Source organism: Xyrauchen texanus, chromosome 28 (genome assembly GCF_025860055.1).
Source record: "Xyrauchen texanus isolate HMW12.3.18 chromosome 28, RBS_HiC_50CHRs, whole genome shotgun sequence".
In the NCBI taxonomy this organism is placed as follows: Eukaryota; Metazoa; Chordata; class Actinopteri; order Cypriniformes; family Catostomidae; genus Xyrauchen; species Xyrauchen texanus.
The window spans coordinates 10,197,012-10,211,326 of NC_068303.1; the positions used below are offsets into that span (position 1 = coordinate 10,197,012).

General features: G+C 40.2%; 1 protein-coding gene across 2 annotated transcripts in view; it reads right to left on the minus strand.

Annotated features, from left to right (window-relative positions):
* Positions 1–14,315, minus strand: part of galnt14 (UDP-N-acetyl-alpha-D-galactosamine:polypeptide N-acetylgalactosaminyltransferase 14 (GalNAc-T14)) — a 65,024-nt gene that overhangs the window by 29,027 nt on the left and 21,682 nt on the right. For both annotated transcript variants that reach the window (XR_007967958.1, XM_052096295.1), the window contains exon 3: positions 6,541–6,639. Coding sequence is in view for 1 of the 2 variants with exons in the window: in XM_052096295.1 (XP_051952255.1) it covers positions 6,541–6,639 (99 nt within the window). In the remaining variant the exon portion in view is untranslated. The remainder of the gene's footprint in view (positions 1–6,540; positions 6,640–14,315) is intronic.

The window sequence follows — 14,315 nt, forward strand, 5'->3', positions numbered from 1 at the left end:
GCTCCTGGCTGTACGGAAGTGGAGAAGGGCTCCTGCTCCCCAGTTGCTGCCAACACTCACAGCCACGGAGGCCATTCCCCTGTAACTGCCTTGCTCTGACCTCTGAGCCCTATGATACCCCAGATGCCATAACATCTAAGACCTTGACTCTTGTAGCTCCATCTCCTGCAGCTCCGCCCCTGGAGCCTCTGCCTCCTGCAGCTTCTCTTCTGGGCCTCCTGTGGCTTTGTCTCCTGTGGCTCCGCCCACTGGGACACCATTCCTTGAGACTCCTTCAGCTCCACCCCACTTCAACTGCTGCTCCTTAGATGGGGGGAGGGGGTCCTCTGTAATATTTGGGACATTTTCCCTAGCGGCCACAAGAGGTCACTAGGAGGTTTAAGAGTTTTAGTTTCAAGTTTGGTTTTTGTTGTTCCTCTGTTCTCTGTGTTCCCTTTGATTAATTCCAGCTGTCTTGTTTCTACCCTTGTTAGATAGAGTATGCGTTTGCCTTAAGTTTTCCCTGTCATTTGTCTTGCATTATTTGATGCCTTTGTAGTTTGGTGAGTTCTTGCTTAGTTTTATTTGCTTTGCTCAGCTCTCATTTCTTTTGGTGGCTTTTGATTTTCATGTAGTTAATAAACGTGCTACATTTTGGTTCTACATTCCTACTTGACAGATCCTCATCATTAGAGCCAGGTGCACACTACAAAGTTTCTGAAGTGACGATTTTGATCCTATGTGTACAGAAAGCAGGAGTTAATCCCGCAATTGCGATGGTTACCACTTATAAATCATCGCAATGCTGCATGCAGTGTCTTGCACCTGTAAACAAGAAACATGAATGCCAGTTTAACATATTTTTTGTTAGCTGTTTTTGAACAAAGAGATTATTCAACAAACACATTTTGTTCATGAGTGCCTAAGCGGCTGCTGTAAAACAATGTGCATGCTTTCTCTGGACTGTTATGTATAGGATACTGTGAGACAGCAGGGCTGAAAAGAGTAGTGCAGAGAGACCGACTTAAATATATGAATTAACAGACTTTTTACTCTGAATTACTCTGCGTAATTTACACCAGGAGAAGGCAGACACATCTCACACACACTATTAATCACGTCATTAACAACTAGTTGTTCGGTTCCGTACACACTGTGAAATGTATGCAATTTTTTTTTTTGGGGGGGTTAATTTGGCCGTAGAATGCAGTTGTCACTCCCATAAATTATGTGTATGGAACAGGATTAAATGCTAAAAGGTCAACTGAAAACTGTATTTAGCTGCAGTGTGTACATGGCCATAGTAACACTTGGATACAATCTTGAAGAGCATGTTTAAACCGAGTCTTAATTCCAAAATGAGCATACATAACATCATCAAGGACACCTACATTTACTCTGAGGTAAATTAAGGCAAGTAAATTAACATTAATATGACCTGCATCAATACATAAAGTAATTTCAGGCATAAACCGAAAATAAAGAGTTAACAACACCATAGCGAGTGTGCTGTAGATGGGTTATATGCAGTTCTGTTCACTTACACCTTATCAGGTGTGCTATTAAATTACACTTTACTCTTTTCAGGTGACTGTGAGAATTTTTTTCCTCCATTCTGATTTACAGTCTCTACTGTTTCAACCACTTTACGGTGTAATATAACAATTTCTTTAAAAAAAAATCATATAAAATGCTTCACTCTTCATTCCAAGTTTATGAGAATATTTTGCCAAAAAATGCGCTGTTCATGGCAATCTCAAATTCATTCCTATCGAAAGTTTTGCAAAGCATGTCAGAGCAAGCGATGCTAACCAAGGGGGGCTGATCTAATCGAAAGTTCATCTGTGTTCTATTTGGAAAAAACACACTGAGTACTGAGTAACTGGGACTGAACATTTCTATGATAGTCATCTTAAAAGAGCCTACGGTTTATCTTGCAGTGTATGTCACCCATTACATTCATACAAGAATGTTAAAAGTTTGTTTAGAGCCATTCTAGCAAATCACATCATGCCCCATGTCATCCATTTCCTGAACTGCACTTGTTTGAGTCCTCAGTGGAAATTGCTCATCTTTAGGCAAGAGGAAATATAGTTTTTGTCCTGTGCACGTCACCAAGGTCTGTTCTGACAATACTTGAGGGGCGAAGAAAAAACAAACAGCCTCTCTGCATACTTCGTTTCTCATCTCTCTCTCTCTCACACTCTGTTCAACCTGATAAGTAGCCAAAAGGAGAGTCTGAGGGAATGTATTTAGGGTTCTAGAAAGTTCTCTTCCACCTCTTAGGGCTCCTCTGTAGTAATAACCTGTCAGCAGCAACACCCATCAAAAAGTGCCCAGAGCCTACACTTCAACCTCACTCTGTGTAAATGTTTAGTTTATGAGAGTGATTATGTGAATGGATGTGTGTGTGTGTGAAAGAGAGAGAGAGAGAGAGAGAGAGAGAGAGAGAGAGAAAGCGAAAGAGATACCATACATAGAGAAAAGGTCATAGAAAAGATAAGCTTTTAAACAGCTTTGGCATCAAGGTGTCTGAGCAAATGTAGTCACTCTGTATTATAATCAACAGGATAGTTTGATATTATTAGATATTGTTAAATGGCTGGTTACATTAACAAATGTTATGGGTTAAAGCAGGGGTGAAATAATTTGTGCTCTGTATGCGAGCTGCTGTGACTAATGTATGATGAGAGTAGTTTAGATTCCACACACTTGAGGGCACAACACCTCACACCACATCCCTTTACTGCAGCTTGAAGAACCAAACAGCAACTGGATTGTTATCGCTCCAAAAAACTGTTTTGAGTGAATGTCACAAAAGCTGTAACATTTGGTAGTGGAAGAGAGGAGATGCAGGAGTATAGTCTTTAAACCCTTTAATTACATAATCTGGAGTAGAACATACACTGGAGTGGAAGAGACAAAAGGCTCAACAATAGTAATCGATGGTGTGGAACAAACACTATATTTCAAACATTACATTTCAAGCACTGACAAATAATGAACAAAACTAGAGGGATAATATACACAGGGAAACAGATGAGGGAATGGCAAACAGGTGGGAATAACGATGAAGTGATTAGGGCAGTGGATTCTGGGAAACGTAGACTCAAAAAAGAGTCCTTGAACATGATGGAGACAAACTTTGACATTACTACCCCCCCCCTCCCTATAAAAGGTGACTGCTGGAATTTATCAGGCCTAGGGGGGTGGTCCCAGGGCAGGGACTTTGTCTGGAGGTGGCTACAGGGCAGGGACTGAGAGCTGTGGAAGGCTCGGGGCTGAGAGCCATGGCCGAGGGCTCTGGCAGAGACCGGGGAACGACCTCCGTGGTCGCGAGCACAGGCAGAGACCGGTGATCGACCTCCGTGGTCGCGAGCACCGGCAGAGACCGGGGAGAATGTTTCCTCTTTTTTTCTCTTAATCCTTCGGCCAGCAGGGTGTGTGGTTAAGGGTATGGTCGAGGCTACAAGCACTGGCTCGCTGACCGTGGCAGGCATGGGCACTGTCTCGCCGACCGTGGTAGGCATGGGCACTGGCTCGCCGACCGTGGCAGGCATGGGCACTGGCTTGCCGACCGTGGCAGGCATGGGCACTGGCTTGCCGACCGTGGCAGGCATGGGCACTGGCTCGCCGACCGTGGTCACTACTGTTGGCTGCGGCAGGAAATCGACCACTGGAAACAGGAGGGGATGAGCCCTTCCCCCCCAAAAAATATTGTTTAGGGGAGTTGAATGGAGTGGAGTTTCCTTGGAGACAGTGGGTAAGGAAGGAGTCGTGGAAGCTGGGTTCCTGCCAAAACCCTCAAGGTGAGGAGAGAAAACTGGGAGATGAGTTACTTTGAAGAAGGGGGGGTAGAGAGGGTAAATGGAGGATCAGAGTGGCAATGATATAATCCAATAGGGAAAGGTTCCCTGCCTCCAGAAGAGCTGTGGATCTGTGAAAATTGAAACCCATACTGTAGATTGACTTGAGGTATGAATCTGATGTGTCGGTTGTAACAGCGAGTTGGTCGAATTTTGTGGAATATTCCAGGAGTGGAAGATCCTGCCTGAAAAGCACCTTGAATAATCTTGTTGGATCCATGCTCATGTGGGTATGGCTGAATGGACAGGGAGGATAAGAGAGATCGCTGGGGTAGAGGAATATCTTTGGAAGAGCAGAGAAGCGTAACCATATTCCTTGTGAGAGTCAGTCCTTCTTGTTTGGTGTCCAAGGAGTGGAAGAGGAAGAGAGGAGATGCAGGAGTAGAATCTTTAAATCCTTTAATTACATAAATTGGAGTGGAACAGATGCTGGAGTGGAACATACAAAAGGCTAAACAATAGTAATCGATGGAGTGGAACAAATGCTGGAACAAATGCTGGAACAAATGCTGGAACAAATGCTGGAACAAATGCTGGAACAAATGCTGGAACAAATGCTGGAACAAATGCTGGAACAAATGCTGGAACAAATGCTGGAACAAATGCTAAATCTAAACTTAGCACAAAGCAAAACTTCAAACATTACACTTCAAGGACTGACAAATAATGAACAAAACTAGAGGGTATATATACACAGCGAAACAGATGAGGTAATGGCATACAGGTGGGGAGAACATGAAGTGATTAAGGCAGTGGATTCTGGGAAACGTAGTGCAGGAGAAAACTTCAAAATAAGAGTATTTGGACATGGTGGAGACAAACTGTGACAAAAGCATGCGTGGGTCACATTTTACCACAAAATAAGAAAATAAATTGACATTATTTTCCTGTCAAACTCATTAGATTATAATTAATGTAATACAGCTATTTTTTATTTACCATGATCACTACCATGAAAAAGTAATTAACATAAAATATCAGTCATATAATCTTTTTTCTTCCATTGCAAGGGAATTGGGGAGGTGGTCAAAAATCCTATATATATATATATATATATATATATATATATATATATATATATATATATATATATATATAAAACCACTTCCTCGTGCAAGTTTACATCTAGTACAGCAGGTGAAAATTTACCAATAGAAATTAATGGTGCTGTAAGTGATTTTAACTATTCTGGAATTTCCACATGATGAGCCATTGGATTAGCCATGCCCCCTCTTTCCAAAACCCTGCACTCCAAGGATACCAAAATAGTTTTATTGATTAAAAATCACTTACAGCAACTTTAAGATCTAAAGACAATTATAAATGTAAACATAATAACATTACAAATTATAATAATAATTTATATATAAATAAACCATTACCACTAGAAAGTTCAACACAACCCACATAATATATTCTTTCATAAAATGACTACAACAGTTTGCTTACTTCACTTAGTCTGTGCTTAAACAAATACAAATCACCATATTTCCTATTAGGTGTAAGCCTAATAAGTTCCCTTGTGTTCCCCAATAAATGCTGCCTAATAATTTCGAATGTGGGTTTGTATTGTGTTGCAGTTAATGCTGCCTAAAGAAAATTAAATAGAACCGAATAAAATTTTTAAGGTGAATGTGATTTTGTTTTTATTTTACCATTGTATCGCTTTTATCTTTGTTTCTTAAGTGGCGCTTTCCCTTAGCAAATTGTTAGGTTGTTTAATGGGGCCTATGCATCCATAACTTCAGTTTAAATCCATGCCCTGCAAATAAAAATTTTTTTTTATGGAGTGGATGAATACAAGTAGATGTCACAAAGCAATGTGTTTTAAATAACTCTTGAATTATACGATTTTCATAACGACCAATGTTTCGTCACTCATTATTTTCACCTTAATGACATTTCATTATAATGTATTTCCCAACAGGCTGTACTTCCTTAATAATTACATTTGTAATATATGTGCTGTTATGTCTGAGTCTAGAGAGTAGGTTATAACTGGAAAATGTTTCATGTAATTCAGAGAACATTTCGGCAGTGAAAAATGGACACAGCCCACCTCTTTAATCTGTAATGCTTTTAAAATTTACATATTTTGATTAGTATCTAATAAAGTAACTATAAATACTATGATCATTGAGCTTAGTTGAAATTACAAGAATGTCTAAATTGGCTATAAATATATACTTAATTTTTACAAAGCAAAATATAACTTATTCATGTTTTGATATTATGAAGATATAAACCTTGTTTCCCCCTCATGCATTGCAGAGAAAATAAGATTAATAAGATTATGTTTACCAGTGTTTAATAAAGATTAATCAAATTAGTACAACTTTTTATAATTTAATAAAATATCATTTTTACAAACAACATAACACTCTGCTTTCTGCCCTTTTGGAAGGTAAATGGTATCAATAATGAAGGTGGAACTTCTATAAATTCACAAAGCTTTACTGCAATGAAATGGCTACTCAAAAATCACTTATGATTACAACAAAGATTGGGAGTTGATTTTAAAATGAAGGTGGCAAAGAAGAATTCAAACCAATAAGGTAAAAGGACACAAAAGTGACTTTAGATGGGCTAAGCGGTATGCATTTTCTTTGTTACATAAAAGCAAAATGTAAAAAAAAAAAATTCTATAATGGCAATGTAAGGGAATGGAACAGATGGATTTAGGTCTAAGCCTTACCTTCTTACTGTGCGCAGTAGGCTGGATCGTGCCTCATTGTGGAGCGTGATCACTATGGTGGTGGGTGGCAGGTTGGGGTCATAGTGCAATGTTGTACACCTGGGAGAGACAGGAGGGAGTGAAAATAATGAGACTCTGTGGAACTAATTAAGCATCAAGTTAAACAGCTGGGGAAAAAATTACTTTGTTGAATGTGCACATACTTAATAATCAAACTTTAAAGAGGTCAAAACAGTTGTTAAGCATATGGCAGACAACAGCAACTGTTAAAATGTCGGAGTCAAGTGACGCCATGCGAGGAGCGGATGTGTGAACAGTGAGCTCTGCGAATTTTGCTAGTTTAATTACTACTATTTGTCAAATAATTAAAAATCCTCAGGCTCTGGAGATATTACATGCTCAAGCTGATTCCCCTCAGCGGCAGGCCGAAAGCCCCAGACTCAATTCGGATGGTGAACTGAAATAAATCCGACATGAATTGATGAATGTGTCGGCAATGCTGACAAAGGTCATTGGAGACTTGGAGGATCTTGCTGTAATCACTTCCATGGAGATGAAATTCTCTGAGATCGTTAAAATATTGTCGGACGTTGAGAAACTGATTGATTATCTGGAGCTATCGGAGAGGGTATTAACTGCTAATCCGCTAGTGACCAAGGGAGATTTGGAACGCGTCTGGGAAAATTGGAGGATTTGGAGAATTGTAATCGATGAAACAATGTCAGAATTTTGGGAATTCCTGAGCATGAGGATATGGTAAAATTCCTAGACGGGCTCTTCCCGAACCTGCTCAACATAACAGCAAGCTCACAGATCCCGGCTTGGAGATCAATGGAGGAAGACAGGCCCTGATCAATTCTGGCCAAATTTCTGAGATCATCCAATAAAGATCTTGTGTTATGCAAGGCAAAGAGTAAAGGAAAGCTTTCTTGGAAGAACCACAGAATTTTCTTGCTCCCAGACTTTTTGCAAATTTGACAAGAGAGAAACGTGAATGATTCAAGGAATGCAAGAAACTCTTACATCAAAGGAAGGTCGCTTTGGCTCTGATGTTTCCGGACAAACTGAGGATACTAAGGATAGGTGTAGAGAATTTGCATGCCTGTAGCAAGCATTTTCCTTCATAAAATTATTGGACAGAGTAAGCCATTTGGTGATTTTCATGTTGCCGCCTAGTGGACATGACTCACTTAAAATACACTTGACTGTCCAAGGAAACTGAGTGCTTTTTCGTTTCACTTTGTGCAAGTTCTGCCTAGCAGACAGCTTGTGGATGAATCTGCTTGTTTTGGGTGCTTATACCTTGTGTTGGCTGAGTTGGTTTTGTGCAATATTTCTAGCAGGACATAGGAGTGAGTTTGACTGCCCAAAGAACTGAACAACCTGTTTTTTTTGTTTTGTTTTGTTTTTTTTGTGCTTTTTCCACTAGAGGCTGGAGCTTGTTTTGTGGAGGAACACACCTTCGAGACAGTTGAGTTGATAAATCTACATGCTATTTTGTGTGTTTATTCTGCTTATGGGGTGGAGTTTGTTTTGTAGATTATATTCTGTTGTGTAATTCTGTTTTACATATTTTTGTATAGAAACACCGGACTTGAGCAATCCGACGGCAAAGTTTTCATGGGGGCTCTCGTAGGCATACATGGACTGTTTGAGTTTAAAGGGATAGACGCCGGTTGGCACTGTTGTGCGCAGGGTTAATGCGCATGCTTTTCTTTTTTTTTGTTCTGGGGAAGTTCAGGGGTTGATTGTTGCACCAAATGTGGAATGTGGTCTTTATAATTTTATTTTTGAAACACAATCTATTTTTTCTAATCATTATTTTTCAAAATGTCAAACGTTAATATGAGTGGATTGTCTCTCACCATGCGGAATGTGAATGGGTTGGGGCAAACCATACAAAGAAGTATGGTTATTCCTTTTCTTAGATGTAAGAAATATGATATAGTGTTCTCCAAGAAATGCATCTTTCCCAGCAGGAAGCTGAAAAATTTGGGAAGATATGGGGTAGACATGTTTTCTTTAGTGCTGGCTCAAGTAAGAGCAGGGGAGTCATTACACTGATAAGTAAACATCTACAATTCAAAAGTGTCAAACAGATTAAAAATACATTAGGAAGAGTCATTATTGTTTTAGTAGAAATTCAGGGGCAAATGTTGATTTTGGCTAATATTTACGCAGCTAATGCTGATGATATAGGCTTTTTTTATAGATCTTGAAGGGATGTTGCAAGCCGCTGCTGCTCTCATGAAATAATACTGGGAGGAGACTTTAATTTATTGATGGACTCAGTCCTTGATCATAGTGAAGAAAATGTGCAAGCCCCCAAGGGCTTGCAAGGGCCCCAACATGATGCTTCACAGGATGTGTAAAAATCTTGGTCTTAGAATCAGAATCAGAATCAGAAACAGCTTTATTGCCAAGTATGTTTTTTACGCATACAAGGAATTTGTTGTGGTGTTGTAGGTGCGTTCACACAGTCTCTAAATATATGAACAAGAATAAAAATATAAGCAATATAAATATAAATATGTCCACGCAGTATCAATTAAAAGTAAGTATAAAATAAAAAGAGCAGAGTAGTGCAGTGAAATGTAGAGCCAGAGGTGGAGTGTGAAGAGTGTCAGGGTGGGTACCGGGCATTGTTGATAAGGCAAGTGGCGGATGGGAAGAAACTGTTCTTGTGGCGTGAGGTTTTTGTCCTGATGGACCTCAGCCTTCTGCCAGAGAGGAGGGATTCAAAGAGATTGTGGCCAGGGTGGGAGAGATCAGCCACAATCTTTCCAGCATGCTTCAGGGTCCTGGAGTCGTACAGGTCCTGGAGTGGCGGCAGATTGCAGCCAATCACCTTCTCTGCAGACCAGATGACACGCTGCAGTCTGCCCTTGTCCTTGGCAGTAGTAGCAGTGTACCAGATAGTGATGGAGGAAGTGAGGATGGACTCGATGATGGCTGTGTAGAAGTGCACCATCATTGACTTTGGCAGGTTGAATTTCTTCAGCTGCCGCAGGAAGTACATCCTCTGTTGTGCTTTCTTGATGAGGGCGCTGATGTTCAGCTCCCACTTGAGGTCCTGGGAGATGACAGTTCCCAGGAAGCGGAAAGACTCCACAGTGTCAATTGGCTGTGGGGATCGAACCAGCGACCTTCTGATTAACAGTTATGTGCTTTAACCACTACGCCACCACCACTCACCTATATGAGAGTGGAGTGTTGAGATCTTTTGAAAATTTGGTTCAAATTTGGCGGTCATAAATTTGGGGGATAAACACATAAAAAATTGGGTTCTGACCAGCATTATAGTTGGCAGGCTAATTATTTTATGGGGATGGAAGTCGGATTGGGAGCCCTAATTTCCGGATTTTCACTCTACAAAGGTGGCAGATCCACGCGTCATTCAAATAGTGCTCCTCAGCAGCACACAGGAGACACTACTTGCCACTGATTACAATACAGGGGATGTGAGAGGAATGACACGATACTCTAATGAGCATAAATACATATAAAAAAAAATGTCAGTACTTTCAGTACTGAATGGATTATAAGTATATTTACAATCAAAATTTGTCTCCCTTCGCCTGCCATCTTGGATTTATTTTTCACCAAGCTCATCACGGTGCATTCTGGGATTGCCCGAGAAAGGTCATATTTGGTGATCCCTTAGAATTTGGAGGTGGTATTATTAAGATAACTACCTTTTGGAACAGCCTTTTGCATTGGGGAGTATGCTTACAATGTCTCCGGAGGCAGCTCACTGGGTTTTGAAACAGACTCTGTCTACACAGCCAATTGTCTGGAAAGCCTGCTATTGAAATCCTGAAAAAGTGAAAAGTGACTGAAATTGACTGTTTACTGGATTAGTAGAGTGTAATTTAAGCCTCTTCCGTATTTTTTCACTCTAATGAGATAATTAAAATATTGGGTCAAACTGTGAAATAATGTGATAGAGATTTCACAATTCATTAAAAAAGCCATAGCCCTTTTAAATGGTTTAATCAGCACACCAACTAAGCGTTGGTGTGCCGTTGGTGGAACAAATAAAATTTTGAAGTCTGGTGACAATAATTTTGGGGCTTTAATAAGAAAAATTAAAATTTCTCTTTTGAAAGAAGTGCAGTACATACATCCTGTTTTTACGTAATTTTAATTAATTAATACAGTATGATCTGTATTCACAGCTTTTTATTCTGTTTGAAGCCTCTACTGCAGGCAGCCTAGGAGCTGGTTTCATCGCTCAATGCAGCTATAGCCCAAGGTCTTTTGAGATAGGGGATGCTTTAAACAGTGAACGCAGAACATCATTAGAGTTTCTGTCAGAAAACAACATCTGGGAGATGGGAAGCATATTGCTGTGTACTTGATATTTCACCAAATTAATGGCTGTATGCCTGAAAAATTGGGAAGTGATAATTTGGCGTTTCTCATTATGATAAATCTGACCGCATTTTCTCATTTAAAGAAATTCTGTTTTCAGATCTCTGCTCATGAGAATACTTGCTGTATAAAATCACAGCATATGGCAACTCTAACGGAAACACAGCATATGAAAAACAAGGAAAGTCAATTAAAGTTAATTAAATAAGCTGCTCTAGTGAGTAATTGCATGCTTTGCATATTTTTGGTTATTCTTATTATATACAGAACAATGATATAATCTGATCATACAAATATGTATTCATGCCTCAGATGGTCTGCAGAGATGTGTATGTTCTTCAGGTACTCTTTTTGTTATACACACAATAGAATGTTTAAAACTGCTCTAGGGAACAGAGGGACATTGCTTTAACCAAACTTGGCAAGACTGAAAGCACATGAGGAAGCATAGTGAGAATAAAACATGGTTTTAACAATATCCTAAGACCTCCAGAAAGAAGCAAGTCTCCATGAACATTTATGAAAAATAAAAACAGTGGAGAGCTGTAGCTTTAAAAAAAATACAATCTTACTGTTGAGCATGTGCGCCGCAAGGCCACATCTCCAACGGAATCCATCACATTTGATCATAATGATGAAATCTAACATTATTTTTTTGACACAATTCATAGTGCAGCTTTCAAAAGGAATAAACATATATTAAAGTCAATGTATGTAAAGATGTCATAAACTGATATAGAGAGAGTGCAAGAACAGGAGGAGTAATCCTGCAGATCAATGAAGCAGCAGATGAATCTTGAAATATCCTGGTTATTCCAGTTGATAATCAGAGTGAGAGCATCTGTTTTAAAATAGCCTGTTCTTGATTTGGAATGCTGTTGGTGCAAGCACACTGTCATTTGAATCTAATGGGCTATTGTCAATAATCTGAGAAACTTAATCTCAGGCTTGTATGTACAGTATACAAGCCCATCCAGTACGTGGAGAGGAGTGTACTGAATACAGAGAAACAAGAGTACTTAATTAGGGGGGCACAATGTCACTGCACTCTTACAATTTAGAGACAAACTTTTTTTAAAGACTGATATCATAGGAAATCCGCCATGGGCGTTCCAAAAAAACAAACAAAAAAAATGATTTAAAGACTCCAGAAACTATAATGTTAAAATCTCCAAAGAAGCATATCCACTTCAAGTACTGTATATAGCAGGCATGTGCCGTGGGCTTTGAGACTGGGCAAGCATCAATGATTTTCAATACACATTATTAAACAGTGTGCCAAAAACACGTTATATGGGTGTAATGTCATGGAAATTTTATTTATGTAAATTGTTACCTTAGAACCCACCAGTCACTGGAAACAATGGTGAACATTATGACCAAATTTTTTAAATTCAGGACAGTAATATTGCTAATTTCACACAAAATAAAGATTGCCATATATTGAGCTGAACATGTTTATGTCCATTAAATCATACAATGAACTATAGTGCCAGAATAGGTTGTTATGACATACAACACAAATAAAAATAAAAGATTGCCAGTTACTAATTTCAACATCATAGGCCTCACACATCACTCATCCCACAGTTCAGAACCACTGGAATGGACAGCAGCAATTAACTCATTTGACCACCAAAGACAACAATCTTAACTTGAATGCACAAGGCATATGTTACGTAAAGACATCAGTCTATATTCCTTAATATACATTTATTTTATTTTAAACAGACTCTGCGCTCTAATGTTAGAACTATAAAACAGACACAAGAAGGACATGATTGCCAGATCAATACTTCATAGCCTCAGACTAACCAGAAACAATGACCTAATATCTATGATCTAGTATCAATAACACAGATTTTTAATAAATACATTAACTTCCCTTTAACTGAACACAAAAATTAATCTCTCTTTGCTAATTAACATCTCCATCACTTTGTTGTAAAAGTCGCCTGCTTGTTGAAGTTTCCATAGACGGGCACTTATCTATGTTCCCAGGGTCATATGTTCCCAGGATCCTAAGTTCCCAAGGTCCTATGTTCTCAGGGTCCAATGTTCGCAGGGTCCTAAGTTCCCCAGTTCAATATCCTGTTAACATACATTAACCCTCCTATTGTTTTTGGGTCAAATTTGACCCGTTTCAAGTTATAATATTTCATAAATATAATTAAAAAAACAATATTATATATATAATATTATATATAAGCTATATAAACACAACAAAACCAATGGTTATCATTTTATTTGATTCTGAAGGTCTCTTAAAAAGAAATGTTGCATCTGTGGTGTTCTGGGTCAAATCTGACCTGGCAGAAAATATTAAAGAGTCTAGGTGGTTCAGTGAAATAAATTTTATCCAAACTTGACTCAAACTCTTGTTTGGGCCAGTAAGTCTTCTTAGTGGCTCCTTACTGGCCACTCAGTCTTGGTTCTCAGATTCCTCAGGACTGCGCCTCCCTGGCAAATTCCCCTGAGAAAGGACCTTCTTTCCCAGGGACGGGGCACCCTCTGGCATCCGCGCCCAGACCTCTAGAACCTCCACGTCTGGCCCCTGTATGGGACGCAGAAGATCTGAGTGACCTACCACCTGTGGTCGTAGACACGATCAACCAAGCCAGAGTTCCCTCCTACCAGGCAGCTTTACGCCCTAAAGTGCCGCTTGTTTGCAAATTGGTGTTCTTCCCAGTCTGAAGACCCACAGAGATGCGCAGTTCGGTCAGTGCTTTCATTTCTGCAAGAGCAGTTGGAGGGGAGGCTGTATCCCTCCACCTTGAAGGTGTATGTAGCCGCTATCGCGGCCCACCGCGACGCAGTGGACGGAAAGTCCTTCGGTAAGCACGACTTGATTATCAGGTTCCTTAGAGGCGCCCGGAGGCTGAATCCTCCCCGGCCAAGCCTGTTCCCCTCCTAGGATATCTCAGTGGTCCACTCGAGCCGATTGACTCAGTTGAGCTCAAGGCCCTCTCCTTGAAGACAGCCCTCCTGATAGAACGAGCTTCCATCAAGAGTGTTGAGGACCTGCAATCATTCTCTGTCAGCGACACTTGCCTGGAATTCGGTAAGGAATTCCTAAGACCGCTAACGGGCTATGTACCCAAGGTTCCTACAACCCCCTTCAGGGACCAGGTCGTGAACCTACAATCGCTGCCCCGGGAGGAGGCAGACCCAGCCTTTTCGTTGCGGGTTCAAGCACACTCGATGGGAAGTGTGGCATCCTCGTGGGCACTGGCCAACGGCACCTCACGAGTGACATCTGCAGAGCAGTGGGCTGGGCAACACCCAATACCTAGCTTTCGCTTCTTGGACGTTCTTTCTGCCTAGCCTTCTGGCCTACGAATTCAGTGGAGGAATTTGCGGGCAGACCCACTACGAGCCTCAAGTGCTCTATACTGGGGTAG